Genomic DNA, 19280 nt, shown 5'->3' with positions numbered 1-19280 from the left:
GTACCTATAGGTAAGCCTATGATAAGGCTTACCTATAGGTACTGTAAATATCTCCTAATAATGTACCGTTTAGGAGATATTTACCTTACATGCAGCCAGTGACGTCACTGGCGCATGCGCTCTGAAGGAACGGCCGCTCGTGCCGTTTCTTCAGAGCCCCGTGCCGTGACTGTCGGCTCCCGCGCGTGTGCGCGGGAGTGACGTCACCGCGGCTCCGGCCAATCAGATGGCCGGATGCCGCGATCCCTGAAGACGGGCGACTGGACATGTCGCCCGTCATGCAGGTAAGCGGATGGCACGGCGGGGGCTCGTTCTAAGGTAAGTATTTCATAATGAGCTAGCATGCGATGCATACTAGCTCATTATGTCTTTCTCTTGCAGGTTGCAAAAAAAATAAAACATTTTTGGGGGGTTTACAACCTCTTTAAGTCAAAGTGAAACTGCAGCAGAGAAAGATCAGATCCCTCTCTCCACTAGGTGTGGCTATGGTAAGTAGTAGAGCTGTGTAAATCTCATGAGTGGATGGACGGATCTATAACGGACGGATCTATAAAATCTTTGACAGGTAAAAAAAAAGCTCTTACATGTATTCCATCTGAGTATTCAGCCCTCTGTCTGGAGTTCAGCTTAAAATTACAACGTGTCCCCAATTCATACCAGTTTCATAACAGGAAGGTACAAGGATTAACAAAATTTATTCCTAAAGGTCATTTCATCATCATGACAAATTTACACATAAAAAATAAAAAGCCTCTCGATAAAGCCACGCCGTTCTAGTACTCCTTTAATACCAATATTATTTACAAACAGGACAGGTATAAAACAAGGTGCACAAGGAAAGAGACCGAGATCCAAAAAAAACATCTGAAACAGTCTGGATGTTTGGAGATTCAATGGTGAACTTTCCAAAAGTCAGTGCGGTGTGAAGGGGTGCTGGGACATGTAACAGCCGAGTTGAAGGGGTGAAAAAAATAAAATAAAACCTCTGGCAGCTGCAAAGTGGGCAGTACAGTGTCTTGGCACAAAGTTGGTATAAACAAAAAAAAAGAAAAATCCTAAAAATTGAACACCGGGAGGGATTTCTGCTTCTTCCACAGCTTTGTAAAGATCCGAGAAAGAATGCAAAGCTTCCTGTTCCTTTGTGCAGTGAAGAACGGACTTTAAATAAAGTTTTATAGAAAAAGAAAGATTTTTACAAAATAGTCAGGTGTGCGAGTTTGTGGCTTCCCCCGAGTCACAGAGATTGCTCAGGTGGGGAGTCTGTTGGGGTTGCTGTGTTTGGGACGGTAATGGAGGTCGTTCAGCAGCTTTGGTGGAGCCGTCTTCTGCAGCGTTTTCCTTCTCCTCCTTGGGGTTGTTGCTTGCCATCGCTTCATTCTCACAAGTGACACATCCCTGTTGGGAGACAGGACATACTTGAGCTCATCTATAGTCTTTCTACTTTTCTTTTGACTAAGGGAAGCCTTAACAGGAATAGCATGGCTACAACTAGCCAGAAACTAGTCCCTTTTAAGTCCTTTGTGGCAAGAAATCTCTAAGCACTTTATCGCATATACCGGTATATCTGAAACCAGGAATTTTTGTTATTTAAAGAACTCCTCTGCTCTTTTTTCCAATGTTTCCCCATGGGGACAAAGTACATGTAGTACTTTATCCCAGGTTTCCATAGACTTTAAAAGCTTAACTATGAGGTTGGTCAGGGCCCCACCCTTATGGGTGTCAGACCACGTAGCTAGCAAGTAGGCCGTTGTTTGATAACCAATGCTTGTCTTGCCTCCAAGCACTTGCCTGCGACAAGCAGCAGCAAGGGGGATGCAAAGAGAGGGCAGTTACCTGAGACAAGCAGCAGCAAGGGGGGTGCAGAGGGAGGGCAGTTACCTGAGACAAGCAGCAGCAAGGGGGGTGCAGAGGGAGGGCAGTTACCTGAGACAAGCAGCAGCAAGGGGGGTGCAGAGGGAGGGCAGTTACCTGAGACAAGCAGCAGCAAGGGGGATGCAGAGAGAGGGCTTACCTGAGGCAAGCAGCAGCAAGGGGGATGCAGAGGGAGGGCAGTTGACTGAGGCTAGCAGAGGCAAGGGGGACACAGAGGGAGGGCACTTGCCTGAGACGAGCAGCAAGGGGGACACAGAGAGAGGGCAGTTACCGGAGACGAGCAGCAGCAAGGGAGATGCAGAGGAAGGGCAGTTATCTGAGACAAGCAGCAGCAAGGGGGACGCAGAGGGAGGGCAGTTATCTGAGACAAGCAGCAGCAAGGGGGATGCAGCGGGAGGGCAGTTACCCGAGACAAGCCGCAGCAAGGGGGATGCGGAGGAAGGGCAGTTACCCGAGACAAGCCGCAGCAAGGGGGATGCAGAGGGAGGGCAGTTACCTGAGACAAGCAGCAGCAAGGAGGACACAGAGGGAGGGCAGTTGCCTGAGACAAGCAGCGAGGGGGATGCAGAGGGAGAGCAGTTAACAGAGACAAGCAGCAGCAAGGGGGATGCAGAGGGAGGGCAGTTGCCTGAGACAAGCAGCAGCAAGGGGGACACGGAGGGAGGGCAGTTGCCTGAGACAAGCCGAAACAAGGGGGACGCAGAGGGAGGGCAGTTACCTGAGACAAGCAGCAGCAAGGAGGACACAGAGGGAGGGCAGTTGCCTGAGACAAGCAGCGAGGGGCATGCAGAGGGAGAGCAGTTAACGGAGACAAGCAGCAGCAAGGGGGATGCAGAGGGAGGGCAGTTACCTGAGACAAGCAGCAGCAAGGGGGATGAGGAGGGAGGGCAGTTACCTGAGACAAGCAGCAGCAAGGGGGATGCAGAGGGAGGGCAGTTACCTGAGACAAGCTGCAGCAAGGGGGATGCAGAGTTAGGGCAGTTACCTGAGACAAGCCGAAACAAGGGGGACACAGAGGGAGGGCAGTTACCGGAGACCAGCAGCAGCAAATAGAATGCAGATAGACACTTGCCTGAGACCATCAGCAGTCAAGAGGAATGCAGAGGGAGGGGGACGTGTCTGTTTCCAGTCGCTCTGCAATCTTCTTGTGGCTGCTTGTCCCTGGCAAGTGCTTGGAGCCAAGACAAGCGCCAGTTATCAAGCAGCCATCTCCATACTAGCTACCTTGTCAGATGGCCACTGAGGATGACGGCACCATGTCTAACCTCATAGCTAGGCTTAGAAAGGTCATAGGAACATGGGACAAAGCACTACATGTACTTTGTCCCCTGAAGGACAGAACACTGAAAAAAGTTCTTTTAAGTATGGCCAAAATTATTGTTTTTCTAGACATATCTGGGACAATTTTAAATCCTTATCAAGTGTCAACCCTTTTTTTTCTCTTTTTTTTTAAAAAGAGGTTGTGTTTACATAGATTTTAAAATTATAGCAAATCAAAGTGACCCTGTTAGACACCAGTGGCCCATGTCTTAAAAATTCTGTTGCTACCTGGCCACAGCAAGTTTTCAATCGCCTATATCAGCGTCTCTCAACCTTTTTCAACACAGAGGGACCTTTGAAATAACTTTCAGCTCTCAGGGAACTTCTGCTAAAAATGACTATATCTACAGTTATTGATACAGTAGTGTGATGGTCGGTGGGAAGAATGTTGATTACACTTGTGGTCATTGGGAAGAATTACCCCCCTCACAGATCGTTAAAAAGATCAATGGTGTCAGTGGGAACTTATCTGAGAGGCAGAAATTGCTAATTGCTCAAGGAACCCCTAGAAACCTCAGGAGGAACCCTGGCTGAGAAACCCTGGTCTAGAAGGATCAAATACCTGTTCCTCTGTCCGGCTTAGATATCTTGTAGTGAAGTACGAGTGATCAAGAGAAAGCACAGCACAGGACAGGGGAGCAGGTATCCCATACAACCGGAGATGTGGAATACTTGAAGAGGCCAGGGAACAGTGAAGGAGTGGTGTTTTAGGACACAGGCAACCAGAAAAAAAATTGTTTTTTTGTCCTACCGTAAATCCTTTTCTCTGCAGTTCATTGATGGACACAAATCTCTGTTCTTCTTAGAAGAACAGAGACTGTGTCCGTCAAACGACAGAGAAACAAGTATATTGCCTCTTCCTTTAGCAGGTGTGCTAATCAGTGTACAAGTGCGCTAACGTGGTCACCTTGAAAAATCAGATCCATTTTTTTCAGGATGTCTGGGATTTTTACAGCCCAGCTAAGAAACTGCAGGCAAGGTCTACATTGATATCTACAGAACAAAAGCATTTGAGAAGCTGCAGTTTAATAATTCATACATCAATAAACTGGGATTACGTTGAACAGTTTACTATAGGACTTTCAAAAAAAACCTGGAGCAAACCGGAGGCAGTGGTCGGTTCCTCAGCCAATCATTTTCTCAGCCGTGCAAGAAAAAATGAAAGCTGGAATGTGGTCATTACTGGTAGCAAACACGCGTTCCTCATTTTTTGGACACAATCCCCTATCGTGACGGGAGTAATAAGAGTAGTCCTTTCTAAGAGTAACAAAGCGGTGGTAAACCCCAAACCAAAAATGCATTATACTGCAGCTTACCGCTTACCAATCATTAGATGTTGTGGCTGCATTAGTTTCCTTTTATTAGGCTTTTTTTCTCTTCTGTTTTCACCTGGTGATCTGGCCGGTGACAAACCTCCTGTATGTGAGTGTCCCCACTCTGGATGAAGGAGGAGGAGAACAGGGGGCACATTTTGACAACAGCTTTGGCAGTCTGGGGGGGAGGGGAGTGTTAAATGTATTAGCAGATTTAAATGCACTAACAACTGAAGCCAAACTCCAGCTTATACTTTATAATCAGTTACAGCAAGCAGCCTTTTTCCTCTTGGAAAAAAGGTTTTGCATGAATAAATAAAAGCTGAGCATTGTAAGCAGCATAGTCAGTGTTAAATGGTTTGTCTTATCCGTGTAAACTGATACATTCTGCTGTAAAGCTTGGGCTTTTGAAAAGCAACAGACTTGCTGTAAAGCTTGAGCTTTTGAAAAGCAACAGACTTGCTGGCTAGATCACCAGATGAAAATAGAAGAAAGAAAGAAAGGAAACGAATGCAGCCATCACATCCAAGAATTGGTAAGCTGCAAGATAATAAATTTTGCTTTTGGGCAGATGCTGGGTTTGCGTACCTGGGTGTCTATCTCTTGTGGTATCGTGCGGGTTCGGATCCAGGAATGTACTTCCGCCAGCTCCTCCTTTTGTTCCTCTGTGAACCAGGGCTGCTTGCTACGCATGGCTGTTAGCTTTTCCAGATCTTCTTTCAACAAAGTCTCCTTATCCCTGCAAAAGGAACAGCAAGAGCCCAGGAATAATATAATGAGAAGGGTCTAGATGCCTGCTGCTTAAAGAGCCAGTCATGGAAGGTCCAGCAGGCAAAGCAGCAAGGCATCCGTAATTCATAGAAAACAGAAAAATATACATAAAATGTGTGAAAACAAAAATACACAAGCCTTCATAGAGATCAGCAGTCACATTGTTAGAGAAGTTCAATAAATTAAACCAGTTCTAGATTACCGCCTACTGCAATATGTTTATTATTTTACAAAAGGTGATCTATGAAGCCCAACTCTCAAGAACAGGGCTTCCCAAACTTTTTTGGGCCGAGATCCACTTCTGAATACAGTTATTTTTCGGGACCCACTTGCTTGTAATTGAATATTGTAAAGTGCTACAGGATTTGTTGGCGCTATATAAATGCAAATAATAACAATCATGCATATTTTAAAGGGAGGGGAATGTTAAATTAAAAATATCAATTTACTACTTTTCAATTTATTATTGAGTACCCTTGCCAGATGTTCTAAGTGAGGGGTCAGAAACCTGTGGCATATAAGCGGAGTTGTAAGTAATCAGCACCCTCATAGACAGTATAAGGCAGGCAGGGGACAGAAATCAACCACCCCAGGACAGTGATCAGCAGACTATATGGCACTCACCCTCCTTCCTCTCCCAGTGGTCCACAGAGAAGGTGAAGCCCCTGTTTGCCCTCTCCAGAGCCCAGCACACCTCACCCCGAGTCTCCATGATGAGGAGCTCTATGCTGGTATTGGTGTCCTGGCTCTTCTCCTTCAGATTCTCTACTGAGGTCACAGAAGCTGCCATGAACTTCTGACACCGCCGGGCCACCTGGTCCTCCTTTGACACCGAGGCTGCCATCTCTGCTCGCTATAGCTGAGAGAATCCCGCTGTCAGTCTAGCCACCACCGCTGCCGCCAGCAGGACCGAGGAGCTGGCTCTGCACCTTATGAACATATCCTACATAACAGCCCACATACGTACTCACTGATGCAAGTACTTCCTTGCAGACCAGCCTCCATAAACTGCGTGGGCAGGGTCCTGAATCCATCGCAATTTGACTACTCTGGCTCTCTGTAATTTGCTCGGGCTCCCACAGCACATTTTAAGCGGGCCCACTCTGTGATTTCCAGCTCAGCGCGACCCACTCAAACGCAGCTCGCGACCCACCAGTGGGTCCCGACCCACAGTTTGGGAACTCCTGCTCAAGAACACATTGGGGCCCTTCTGCCTGTTCTCTGCCCAATCTATATCAATGGAGACCAAGTTTGGGGAAGGTTCAGTCTAAAAACTGCAGAACTTTGCTCCAAGTTTAACCACTTGACACCCAAGCCAAATTCTGGCATTTCTCTCCTACATGTAAAAATAATCATTTTTCTTGCTAAACATTGCCGTTTGTGACAGAACGGTCATGTACTGTGATGAGAAGTGAAGAACATGTTCTCTGCTCTTCATCTCAGCTACCTACACCGGTACTCACCAGAGATCCATCGTGATCCTGAGGATCACAGCTTTTCTTTGTTTATTAAAAGTACACCTAAATGTGTTGTAGTGACGTGGAGGTCAGCGGGGGAAAAAAAAAAAAAAAAAAACAGTGGGGGACCACCAGATGTGCCGCACTCTCAGCGGAAATCAGAAGATCCATCTTGAACACAGCAGGAGCATGCGAGGTGTGTTTTTTACTGAGAGGAGAGCAGAAGGATGAACTCGTCTATCAGATGTTGTTCCTTCATTGACCAAATTAAAGGCTGTTCTTCCTCCAACCAACCACCGTGTCAATAAAATGTGTTGTAGTGACGTGGAGGTCAGCAGGAAAAAACAAAAACAGTGGGGGGACCACCAGATGTGCCGCACTCTCAGCGGAAATCAGAAGATCCATCTTGAACACAGCAGGAGCATGAGAGGTGTGTTTTTATTGAGAGGAGAGTTTTGTGGCCGATTTTATTTCCCGACAGGATTGCTTTAACCGCTTCCCCACTGCTCACTGTGCTGCTTCTGCGGCACAGTGGCTCCTTATCGTCTGGCGACGTAGGTCTACGTCACCAGACATTCCCCTCTCTCGCGCCGCTGGAGGCTCGCTCCCGCTGTTTTCAGTCACAGCTGGAGTCGGGCCAGGGGAGGAGCGGTGGCGATCGCCGCTGCTCTTCCCCGATCATCGGGGATTGAGTGTGGAAGTCCGCCCGCTTGTGTAAATAGAGCGGGCGGATCTCCTAAGTGACAGGCAGGGTCAGATTGCAGGGTTTAGCATAGCTGAACCCTCGATCTGTCCTTGTGTCACTCAGTCCCCTCCCCCCACACACGTTAGTAAGCACCAGGCATACATTAACCGCTCCCTCTCCAATAAAATTAACCCCTTCCCTGCCAGTGTCATTTTTACAGTAACAGTGCATATGTATAGCACTGATTACTGTAGTAATGTCACTGGTAACCCCAAAAGTGTCAAAAATGTCAGTCAAGGGTCCAATCTGTCCGCCGCAATGTCGCAGTCCCGTAAAAAAAAAAAAAAAAAAAAAAAAACGCAGATCGCCGCCATTACGCGTTAAAAAAAAAAACACCAAAAATGACAGAAATCTTTCCCTTTGTTAGTAAACGCAATATTTTTTGCGCAAACCAATCAAAATACACTTATTCTGATTTTTTTTACCAAACATAGGTAGCAGAAAACAAATTGGCCAAAAATTTAAAAAAAAATTTGATTTTTACATTTTTTTGGGGGGGAATTTCATATAAAAAAAATGTTAAAAATATTGTTATTTTTTCAAAATAAACGCTCTTTTTTTGTTTATAGTGCAAAAAATAAAAAATCGCACAGGTGATCAAATACCAACAAAAGAAAGCTCTGTTTGTGGAAAAAAAAGGACGTAAATTTCGTTTGGGTACAGCGTAGCACGACCGCGCAATTGTCAGTTAAAGTCGCACAGCGCCGAATCGCAAAAAGTGGCCTGGACGTAAGACAGCAAAATCCTCCGGTGGTAAAGTGGTTAAAATATACATTATGTTTAACAAGTATAAATAAACAATGTTTAGATTAAAAAAATCTTCCTCCTGTCTCTTCTTAAAGTAGAGCTGGAGAGCTAGAAGTGGTTTTGCTCTAAATTTTGGAAACCAATTACTCCTCAGTGCCTGTAGATGTCTGTGAGGACTTGTGCTTGTTCAAAAAAACCTAAGTAAACATTTAGGCTTCCATAGCCAGTCCTACATTAGGACAGTACTTTGTGGACTCACCTCTGGGGTACCTGATAGGTCATCATGATAGGGGTAGGCGTACGCTCTATTATGGTCCATATAGAGTCTCCAGCAGCCTTAGGGAAGGACTCAGATTCTGTAGCTTCCTGCCGTTTGTGACCCTTCTTGGAAGTGTCCGAGGACTTGCTAGCAAAATACTTGCTGCTGTTACTGCTCCCTTTAGGTTGTTAGGGAAAAAAAAAAAAAAGACAATAAATAACAACACCAATGAAGAGCTACTGTACACAAAAACTGTCAATGGCAACTAAAAAAAAAGCTCATTTAAGGCCATCTTATATATATATATATATTTTTTTTTTCACATACATATAATCTGTACTTTGGACTCTAACCAGCCAATACACCCGTTACATTAGCAGGAAAACTGTCCTGCTATAGGACAAGGAGTTGGAAGGCCAACCAATGCAATATGGAGGCAGCTTAACAAAATTATAAGGTGAAGATTTAAAAAAAAAAAAATAGCATTTCTCCCTTTATTATTCTGTAATGGGTCCATCAGGATCATACCATGAGCACATGTCTAGTCTGCTCTCTGTAACCTCATCTATTGTTCCAGCACAGTCTCTTCCAAAACCCTGGAGCGTTCCTCAGAAGCAGTCTTGTTTGCTTTGCTCGTGTGCAGAGCAAAGCTGAATGAACCTCCAGCCTCTGTCTTTCTTCCATGCCCCTATTAGTTTTATCAGATGGCTTTTCATGAAGAGACATTTATCATGAATAAGGAAGCCAAGTAGGCTTGTGACGATATCAGATTCCCATGCTGCGATTGTACTGTTTAAAATCCAGTAACACGCTGTCTCACCTGCTTATCCATTTTTAGGCACTGCCGAGATTGTAGAGGCCGATCTGCTGACAGCCTTAAAGCATATGTGGATTCCAAATTGTGGGTCCCCCCCCCCCTCCCGATCAAGGGGGATCCAATTTGTCTTTAGGACCAAATCATTGGATCCATTGCACTCAATGTGATTTAGTTTGATTTTCTCCAACTAAAATCCATGAAGGAGTTGAATACAGCGCCTTAGTTATGTATGGTACGTTATGTGGAAGACCCCTCTCCAAATTTACACTAAACCCTGATGAAGAGGGTGCAAGGACTCTTTGGAAGTGTCGGCTTTACTCTTGGATACTCTCAAGCACTTCAAACAATTCTGAGAGACTGTGTGGAGAGAGGAGAGGCAAACCACATGCAAATCAATGTGCTGCATGAAATGATAGTCCCATATCATAGAAGTGCTTGAATGAATCCAAATGGACTCAGGAATACAACTGAAAAGAAATACAACACAAAAAAAAAAATGGATTTTTGTAAGAACTTACCGTAAAATCCTTTTCTCTTAAGCTCATTGACAGACGTAGTCTTCTTGATTCTCAAGAGCTGGGTTATGTTGTCTCCGCAGGAGTAGGACTAGGCAGAATGACAAAACGTTCTGGCTCCACCTTAGGGGCAGTCCCTGAGGGTATATCCTCCCTCTCTCTGCTACAGGGAATCAGTTCTGTTTAAAGCAGTACAGAGAATTTAACCCAACCCAACTCAATGATAGAGGGGCGGGTACTACGTCTGTCAATGAGCTTAAGAGAAAAGGATTTTACGGTAAGTTCTTACAAAAATCCATTTTTCTCTATCGCTCATTGACAGACGTAGTCTTCTTGATTCTCAAGAGCTGGGACATCCAGAAGCAGTGCCACAAATGAGGGGTGGGATTGACAAAATCAAATCCAATCTAGAAGGCCCAACCGGTGCCAAACTAGAAGTTTTAAAGGCTCATTATAAACAAAGAATGAGACTAAAGAAAAATTTTCCAACGGAAAAAACCCTCGAGGTAGACCACTGGTCTCCTCAAATTGCGGCCTGCAAAACCTTGCGGCCAAACGAGGCATCAGACGATGCCATTACATCAACTTTATAATGTTTAGAAAAGGTATGCACCGACGACCAGGTAGCCGCCTTGCACACCTGGACCACTGACGCCTGATGGCGAAAGGCCCATGACGCACTAAGTGCCCGAGTGGAGTGCGCCTTAACAGGGAACGGGGGCTCCCGACCCTTAATAGAATAAGCCTGTACTACCGTCTGTCTGATCCATCTGGAAATGGTCGCGGCAGATGCAGGCAACCCCTTTTTGGGTCCATCTGGGATCACAAAAAGTGAATCCGTCTTGCGAAACGAGTCTGTCGTTTTCAAGTATACCCTGATCGCCCGGACCACATCCAAGGAGTGTAACGCAAACTCCCGAGGATGACTGGGCTTAGGACACAGGGAAGGTAATACAATTTCTTCATTCAGATGAAATTCTGAAACCACTTTTGGTAGGAAGGATGGATTCGGACGAAGAACCACCTTATCTCTATGAACCACCAGATATGGTGAACGACAAGATAATGCGGCCAGTTCTGACACCCTGCGTGCAGAAGTAATAGCCACCAAGAAGGCCACCTTCTGGGACAACGTGGGTAGAGGAATCTCCCTAATATCTTCAAAGGGAGGTTTCTGAAGAACCGACAACACTAAATTAAGATCCCAGGGGGGTAACGGCGCGTGCACTGGCGGAGCCAGATGTCGCACCCCCTGGATGAAATTCCGCACCAAGGAATGAGTAGCCAAAGGCTTCTGAAAGAAGATGGCTAATGCTGAGACCTGACCCTTGATAGTACTCAAGGCCAGTTTCTGCTCAACCCCTTGTTGCAGAAAAGCCAATATTCGACTAATCGAATAAGACCGAGGACGGAACCCCAAAGGTTCACACCATGCAATGTAGGACTTCCATGTGCGATGATAAATCTTTCTGGAAGTCGCTTTCCTTGCTTCAACTAGAGTAGGAATAACTGAAGCTGACAAACCTTTGTCCTTCAGCACCTGGGTCTCAATAGCCAGGCCGTTAAAGCCAGCGATCGTAAAGCAGGATGGAAGATCGGTCCCTGAGACAGTAGATCCTCCCTGAGAGGAAGTCTCCACGGGACGTCCGCCACCAGTCTGACCATGTCGGCGTACCAAGCTCGACGAGGCCAGTCCGGAGCTACCAGGATTACTGGGATTCCTTCCTCCTCTATTCTGCGAAGAAGTCTTGGCAGTAACGCGAGAGGAGGGAAGGCATATATTAGCTGGTATTGCCCCCACGGGGCGATCAGTGCGTCTGCGGTTTCTGCTAGAGGATCGCGGGAGCGAGCCACGAATCTCTGAACTTTCCTGTTGAATCGTGATGCCAACAGATCCACATCCGGGGTGCCCCACCGTAGGCACAACTGGTGGAAAACGTCTGGATGGAGGGACCATTCCCCCTGATCCAGGGTCTGACGGCTGAGATAATCTGCCTGCCAATTCTCCACCCCCGGAATGAACACCGCAGAGATTGCTGGAACAAATCGTTCCGCCCAGCGAAGAATGCAAGCCACTTCTTTGGCCGCTCGGGCACTCTTGGTGCCCCCCTGGTGATTGACATAAGCCACGGCCGTGGCATTGTCCGACTGGATCCAAACCGAGCTGCCCTGGAGCTGCTCGGTCCAGTGAATCAGACAAAGTCTGATCGCTCTCAGTTCCAATACATTTATCGGTAACCTGGATTCTTCCGGGGACCAAAGTCCCTGGACAGATAACTGACCGAGAATTCCTCCCCATCCGGATAGACTGGCATCCGTGGTCACTATCGTCCAATATATTGGCAGAAATGACTTTCCCTGGCTGAGCATCGGAGACCGAAGCCACCATACCAGAGACTCTCTGGTCTGTTTGCTCAATCGGATCTGATTGTCCAGGGATTCCGGATTCCGATTCCATCTGAGAAGAATCTCTTGCTGAAGAATTCGGGTATGGGACTGGGCAAATGGGACTGCTTCGAACGAAGCCACCATCAACCCCAGAACCCTCATGCAAGTCCGAAGGGAAGACCAGTTGTTGGACAGTAACAACTGGACTGCAGATTGAATCGTTCAGAGTTTCCCTACCGGAAGAAAAACTCTTGTCCTGACTGTGTCTACCGAGGTTTCAGATAATAAGGGGTTAGGCGGGGGTCGCTTTCTTGCGCCCTGTCCCTGACAAGCCACTTCCACCCGGGACACAAAAGTTTCCATAATAGCTGACAAAGATTCAATTGTCAATGGGGTGCTGGAGGATCCCGCAGACCCCTCGAGGGGATCCGGAGGAGATACATGATTGGCAGGGTCCATGTTAATACAGGACACCTTTGCCAGCAAAACAAAAAAACTTTTTCTTTTTTTTTTTTTGTGTGTCTCCCCCTAGCGCAATAGCGCCCCTCAGAGTACCTGCTTCTCGATCCCAGAGAGAGAGAGAGGGACCCCCAAGGCTCACCAACCGATGCAGTGCAGTTTCCAACAAACTGCAGTCAGCGTCTGTCTTACACAGACTGGAAGGAGCTGTTTGCTTTTTCCCGGGCAGAAGGCGTGGCTCCGCCCCCTGTGTACGCCTTCCGGCGTTCCCAGCCCTCCACGAGGTAGCTGGGCTCACAAAACATGGCCGCCCCCATAGAAGAGACATAAGACTCCAAAAGCATGGCGGCCGGCGTGACCTGAGGACATACATGCATTCGGTCTACGGCAAAATGGCGGCGGACCGCCGATATCGTCTTCCCAGCACATCCACCTGCACTCTGCTAAGAGGTGACATATGGATCTACAGAGATACACTGCACATAAGGTAGGATTATACCTCCTATGTCTGCTGTAATGTTACAGTCTGCTGGGTAGAGTGTTAGCTCTTGAACCAAGTCCACTTCCCACAAACACATGCTGTATTACAAGGGGGACTTGTAAGTATCAGATATATACTGACCATATATGGAGGGGCCCATAATATATACTGCCTCATAAATGAGGAAAAAAGGGAACGTTTACTCACCATACCGAACCGACAGGCACCCTCACTTCACAATACCCTCTCCACCGGGGTGGGGGTTTGTGGACGCCTCGACTCTCTGGTACCTGGCGTCCAAGCGAGACTTTTAACTCGCAAAGTCAGTCCCTTTACTGGGACTCCGTCGCGGCCGACCCAGCGCACTGGTCTGCACGCGCTCGTAGGCAGAAACCGGGGTGACCACTGGATCTCAACATCCAGCCCGTCGCCCGGCCCCGCATACTTACTTGAATATGTCGCGGCCGACCAAGCGCAATGCCATGGTCTGCGCGCGCTCGTAGGCCGGCTGGGGTGACCACAAGTGTCGCCCAGTCCGGCATTTTTGCTTGAAGATCTCACAGGAAAAAAACACTGGAGAAAACTACCTAAAAAATGTCTTTTTCTTAAAGAAAAAAAGTCTTGCCAGGACCAAAAGATCCCAGCAAGGAACTTAGGTCCTTACTCCTGACTAGACAGAAAAAAACTGATTCCCTGTAGCAGAGAGAGGGAGGATATACCCTCAGGGACTGCCCCTAAGGTGGAGCCAGAACGTTTTGTCATTCTGCCTAGTCCTACTCCTGCGGAGACAACATAACCCAGCTCTTGAGAATCAAGAAGACTACGTCTGTCAATGAGCGATAGAGAAAAAAAAGTATAAGTAAATGAAATCATTAGTAGATCTCCCTGCATGGTGAAGGTAAAAGCATTGTGAAAACAGATGGAATTTGTATATGAAATGACAGGCGGCAAACCAGGCTGCTTGCATTCCACAAGAGTGATCCCTGGAGGTGGACATATTGGGGGCCTGGGTTGGCTTTCTCCGGTGGCACTCATACAAACGGGAGGAATGGTGGGAAATGCACTGGAATTTCTATGGTAGTTCAAGTCCGTTGGCAAGAACTACATGCAAGAGCATTAAGCTTAAGTAAGCTTAAAGGGGCGCACCATTTTCTATTTAAATTATTTTTTAGACTATTCCTATTATATATAGGAAAAAAATCCATATTCTTAAGGAGTTTCTTTATACATTTATGGAGGCAGCCATTTTTTTATTCATACAGAAATTCAAATAAACTTATTACACTTTACAGTTTAGTTTTTCGGGCATAACCACCATGCATATAAGCTGTAGAGGAGGGGAGGAGAAAATATACTCCATGCGATCTTGACCCAGAACTTTTCCCTAAAAATTCTCTGGTTTACTCAAGGCCTCAATTGTGTCAAATTTCAGATAATGGGCGTTCAAGATCGTATGATGGCTCTCATGCTCAACGAACAGATGTCTAGCAAAATTTTTAAAGATTTGGAAACCTTGGCTCAAATATGGCTTCCCCTCACTTCCCAAAGTTAGCAATGGATGCCAGTGACTGACCCGCCTGACAGTTCCAAGTCCATATATCCCCTTTGCCCTTCCCCTCCAGTTAGCATTGGATGCCTGTGACTGACCCGCCTGACAGTCCCGAGTCCATTATTCTTTTAAAAATTGAATAAAAATATTTGTACCAGAAAACAACATTAGGGTAAAAATCCAGGAACAAAACAGTTCCTTCAGACTGAAATTCGTCAGCTGTCTCGTTCCTGGATTTTTACCCCAACATCATTTTCAATGAAGATGATTGGATTTTAACCTTTCGAGTTGCTGGCTCTTCTGAATGTCATACCTCTGGCTTGCATAGATTTCGAGTGAGGCACCAAAAAGGTATCTAACCCCTTTTGAAACAGAATTACAGGAGGGTAGCACTGCCAGTCTTTGTTATCGTCCCTTTTTACATTATCACTACCAGCTTTTGATTGGATCTGAAGAGTGACTCTTCAGATCCAATCAAAAGCTGGTAGTGATAATGCAAAAAGGGGTGATAACAAAGACTGGCAGCGCTACCACTCTAAAGACAGACGTTTTGCATTAGGACAGAATTGGACCACAGGCAGTTGGGGGGGGGGGGATGCAGGGCCTTGACCCTGTAAGCAAATCTGGAGGAAAATCATGCTGCTCAGTTGAGTCCATGGCTATTTTCTCCTTCTAGGATTCAATAAAATCCTTGGTACCACACTGGGGAACTTTGGACAACTAAGCCAGTGAATTGACATAACATCCACCCAAAAGATTTTTTTTTTTCTACAAGAACATATATATATCCTCTCATTGCAGTCATTAAACATTACCCTCAGCCATAAAGGAAAATTCATGGACAGACGGACATATGACATACATTTAAAGAGATTCAGAGCCCACAAACTCAACAAACCTCTTTTTACATAGAGTGACCCTCTTTAGACCTCATGCACACGGGATGTTAGAAAAAGGCCAGTAGCTCTGTAGTGAGTTTTTCAGCATTTAGCTTTTTTGCATTGGCGTTTTTCAGCAGTTTTTTTTTAGCATTTTTTGGTGTTATTACCTAAAAATCACCCCTCTGCTATTTTAGTAACTCCGACTTTCCCACAATGCAATGCTTGCCAGAAATGCATTGCATGGGTGTGAGATTTAGGTGCGGGCAAAAAAAAAAAGGGTCCTACAACATTTTTGTTCAAATGTGGACCCTTTTTTTCCTGCATCAAAAACGCATTGCATGGGTGTGAACACCCATGCGATGCAATTCTGTCAAGCTCTCTGCATTTTGCAATCCATTTTGAAGTGTTAATGGAACATTAAGCCCCCCGTTCACATGGGGCAGATTTGACATGTCAAATCACATGCCAAATCAGGGCCTATTGCCGGCAACGTCACTGTCCGAATTGGTGCAACCCTGACTTTGCGGCTCCGCAACGATTCCCAAAAGTAGTTTCTGCACTAGTTTTGGCGACTTCAAGGTGATTTCAATAGACATCTATATGGGTTCATGCACAGAGGTCTGTCAAATCACCCCCTGAAGTCGCACTGACATGCGAGTTTGAAATCGTGCACGTTCAGCTGAATGATTTCAAACCCGCCCTCAGTGTGAACCGGTGCCGTTGCCGGCAATAGGCTCTAATTTGACATGCGATTCAACATGACAAATCGCATGCCAAATCAGCACAATGTCAACAGGGCTTCATGTTCCATGAACAATACCCCGAAACAGATTGCAAAATGCAGTGCGCTTGCCAGAATCGCATCACATCGGTGTTCACACCCATGTGATGCAATTCGGCATGGAGAAAAAAAAGGGTCCTACAACATTTTGGTGCAAATGTGATGCAATTTGAGCCATACAATATATATGGCTCAAATCGCATCGCACAGACATCACATGTGATGTGCACAGGAACGCCGTGCGTTTTTTTGTGCAAATCTCATGCGGTGTTCAGCATGCACCAGTGTGACCCCAGGCTATGTTCTATAAATGACACCTCCAAACAGAAACCATGCTTAACAAAAAGCAATGGAGTAAAAAAACGCCACATTTCCTGCTTCTTTCTTATATTGTAGTGCCTTGGAGGCCAGTGCCTTCACTATGACTACCTGCCTGTAACCTGGTCGCATGTTGGTGCTACAGACATGTTCTTGTTGATTATCAGTTATACATTTCTCTATTTTTCTAACAGCTGCCTGGTCATACATATACACTGTTGCATATACCTGTACTGGTCTGTCTTTGCATAAATAAAATATTTGAAAAAAAAAAAAAACACCAGTTAGCAGCATTTTTTGGCGTTTATTGACGTTAGAGCGTTTTTACAGCTGAAAAACGCCACTCAAAACCCACTAGTTTTCATTTTTTTACAGCAAGAAAACACCCCTGCCACAAACGGCTGATAACAGCCTGTGTGTGCATGGAGACAAAGGAGAACGTGCTGGGGAGTTTATTGGCGGTAGAAAAAAAAAAAATCTAACGCCAAAAACAGCCGCTGTAAAAACGTCCCGTGTGCATGAGGCCTTAAGATAACTAAACTTGCACCCCTCGCCACAAATATCTGGAGCATATTACTCCTTGAGTGAATACAAACCGAACAAAAAGTCATAAATGTGATTTAAAAGTCAGGGGGTCACTCTGGGCAAGAGAAAGTAGAGCAAAGCACACAAAAGTTAACTGTAAAACACATTAGAAACGTGGTCTTTAGTAACATACCTAAACAATGGTTAAAACTGTAAAAAAAAATATAAGACTGAAAAAAAAAAAAAATAAATAATGTAGGTTTAGGAAGTTCATTAAAGTTAGTTCTAATCGTTATTTATCAATAATGAACAGTGATTAGATTAGGTGACACTTAAAGTTAGTTTCTGTATAGAGAAAAGGACCGACAGTTTTAGAAGAATTAAAATGAACCCATCCCAACGTTTTTTTTACTTACCCCTCAAATGGCTATTTGGCGATTGTAACTAAGACGTCCAGCCCTGCCACCACCTAGAACGTATGTGCTTTATTCAGTTATCCACCGATCAAACACAAGTCTGGTGTACAGCTCAAATACTACTAAAGGGCCTCATGTAAAAAAAAAAAAAAACTGAAAAAAAGGACTGGCGGAAATGCGGTCTACAGCAACCAATCAGATTCCGTTATTAAACACTTCGCTAGAAGTAGTTAGTCACACTTGCCTGGACTTGTTCTACAACAGAGAAGACGATGGGGTCTTGTCCAAGCCACTTCTTCTGTTCAAGAGGCCATCTCCATCAAATTGGAACAACCATCTCTGAACAGAGGGGGGCTTTCAAAACCATCGGTCTTCTACATACAAAGTCATTTTATGGTACTTTTCCACTGCAACTACCGGCTCGGCTCCACTCGGCACTGCTTGGCACAGCTCGGCTCAGTTTGCTTTTCCACTATGTGGTACGAGTCGGCACGTTTCAGCACTGTATAGGCTCTACTCGGCTCAGTTTGCTTTTCCACTAAAGTAGTAAATGGGTGGGATTACAACGATTCTCTGACCAATCAGTGGCTAGTAGTGACAAACAATCAAGGCTGCATGCAAAGGATTGTGGGATATGGTATAGATACGGCCCGCTTGGAACCCCAACCGAGGTGGTACTGTTTAAAGAGGAAGTAAACCCTCCTCAGGAAGTTGTACCTATAGGTAAGCATATATTAAGGCTTACCTATAGGTACTGTAAATATCTCCTAAACATGCACCGTTTAGGAGATATTTACCTTTAATGCAGCCAGTGACGTCACTGGCGCATGCGCTCTGAAGGAACGGCAGATCGTGCCGTTCCTTCAGAGCCCCGTGCCGTGACCGTTGGCTCCGGCCAATCAGATGGCCGGATGCCGCGATCCCGGAAGACGGGCGACTATGCATGTCGCCCGTCATACAGGTAAGCGGACGGCACGGCGGGGGCTCGTTCTAAGGTAAGTATTTCATAATGAGCTAGTATGCGATGCATACTAGCTCATTATGGTTTCTCTTTCAGGATGTAAAGAAGAGAAAAAAAATTTTTCTCGGTGTACAACCTCTTTAAGCAAGCCGTACCATGTAGTGGAAAAGCGCCGCTGTACCAAACCATACCGAACCGTTCTAACACGTACCATGCAGTACCATGCAGTGGAAAAGCGCCAAACCGAGTCAAACCGAGCCGTACCATGTAGTGGAAAAGCACCTATAGTATCCCTACCCTGGCTATGAGACAACACTTCACTAGACGTGTGTGATTCGTTTAGTTACGAATCAAAAGTTAGACAAAAATGTTCGTTATTCAGAGATTTGGATGTATCCAAATCACAATAGTTATGAATTTGAATGAATATTAAACAAAACAAATTATCCCAACTTGAAACTCAGGAGTCAATGGGACAATGAGACATTAGGACAACATACCCAAATCAAAAACTAGGCTCCTTCACCATTGATCTCATCCGGTGGCTCACACTAAGTGGCTGGGGAAAGCCCTTCCCAACGTACTCAATCTAGCAGGAGGAATGTCCCAAATGCTGCACACCAACATGCGCGACTAGGTAAAAGCAGCCTCAGCCCAGCTCCGTCCAAGCATGTTTTGCTTCGCTCAGGGTTCTTAGTCATGGAG

The 19280-nt window shown here is 45.7% G+C and overlaps 1 protein-coding gene across 5 annotated transcripts in view; it reads right to left on the bottom strand.

Annotated features, from left to right (window-relative positions):
* Positions 1 to 768: 768 nt before the first annotated feature.
* Positions 769 to 19280, bottom strand: part of PER3 (period circadian regulator 3) — a 107674-nt gene continuing 89162 nt past the window's right edge. For 4 of the 5 annotated variants that reach the window (XM_082273281.1, XM_082273282.1, XM_082273283.1 and 1 more), the window contains 3 exons: positions 8485 to 8662; positions 5094 to 5244; positions 769 to 1395 (listed from right to left, as the gene is read on the bottom strand). In XM_082273281.1, the coding sequence (XP_082129407.1) occupies positions 1204 to 1395; positions 5094 to 5244; positions 8485 to 8662 (521 nt within the window). In that variant the 3' untranslated portion in view covers positions 769 to 1203. Of the gene's footprint in view, positions 1396 to 4515; positions 4684 to 5093; positions 5245 to 8484; positions 8663 to 19280 lie in introns of all 5 variants that reach the window. The other variant, XM_082273284.1, reaches the window with a different exon arrangement.

Source organism: Pelophylax lessonae (genome assembly GCF_965119305.1).
Source record: "Pelophylax lessonae genome assembly, chromosome: 12".
Taxonomy (NCBI): domain Eukaryota; kingdom Metazoa; phylum Chordata; class Amphibia; order Anura; family Ranidae; genus Pelophylax; species Pelophylax lessonae.
The sequence above is the reverse complement of the archived record's forward strand: the minus strand, read 5'-3'. Positions and strand labels throughout refer to the sequence as shown.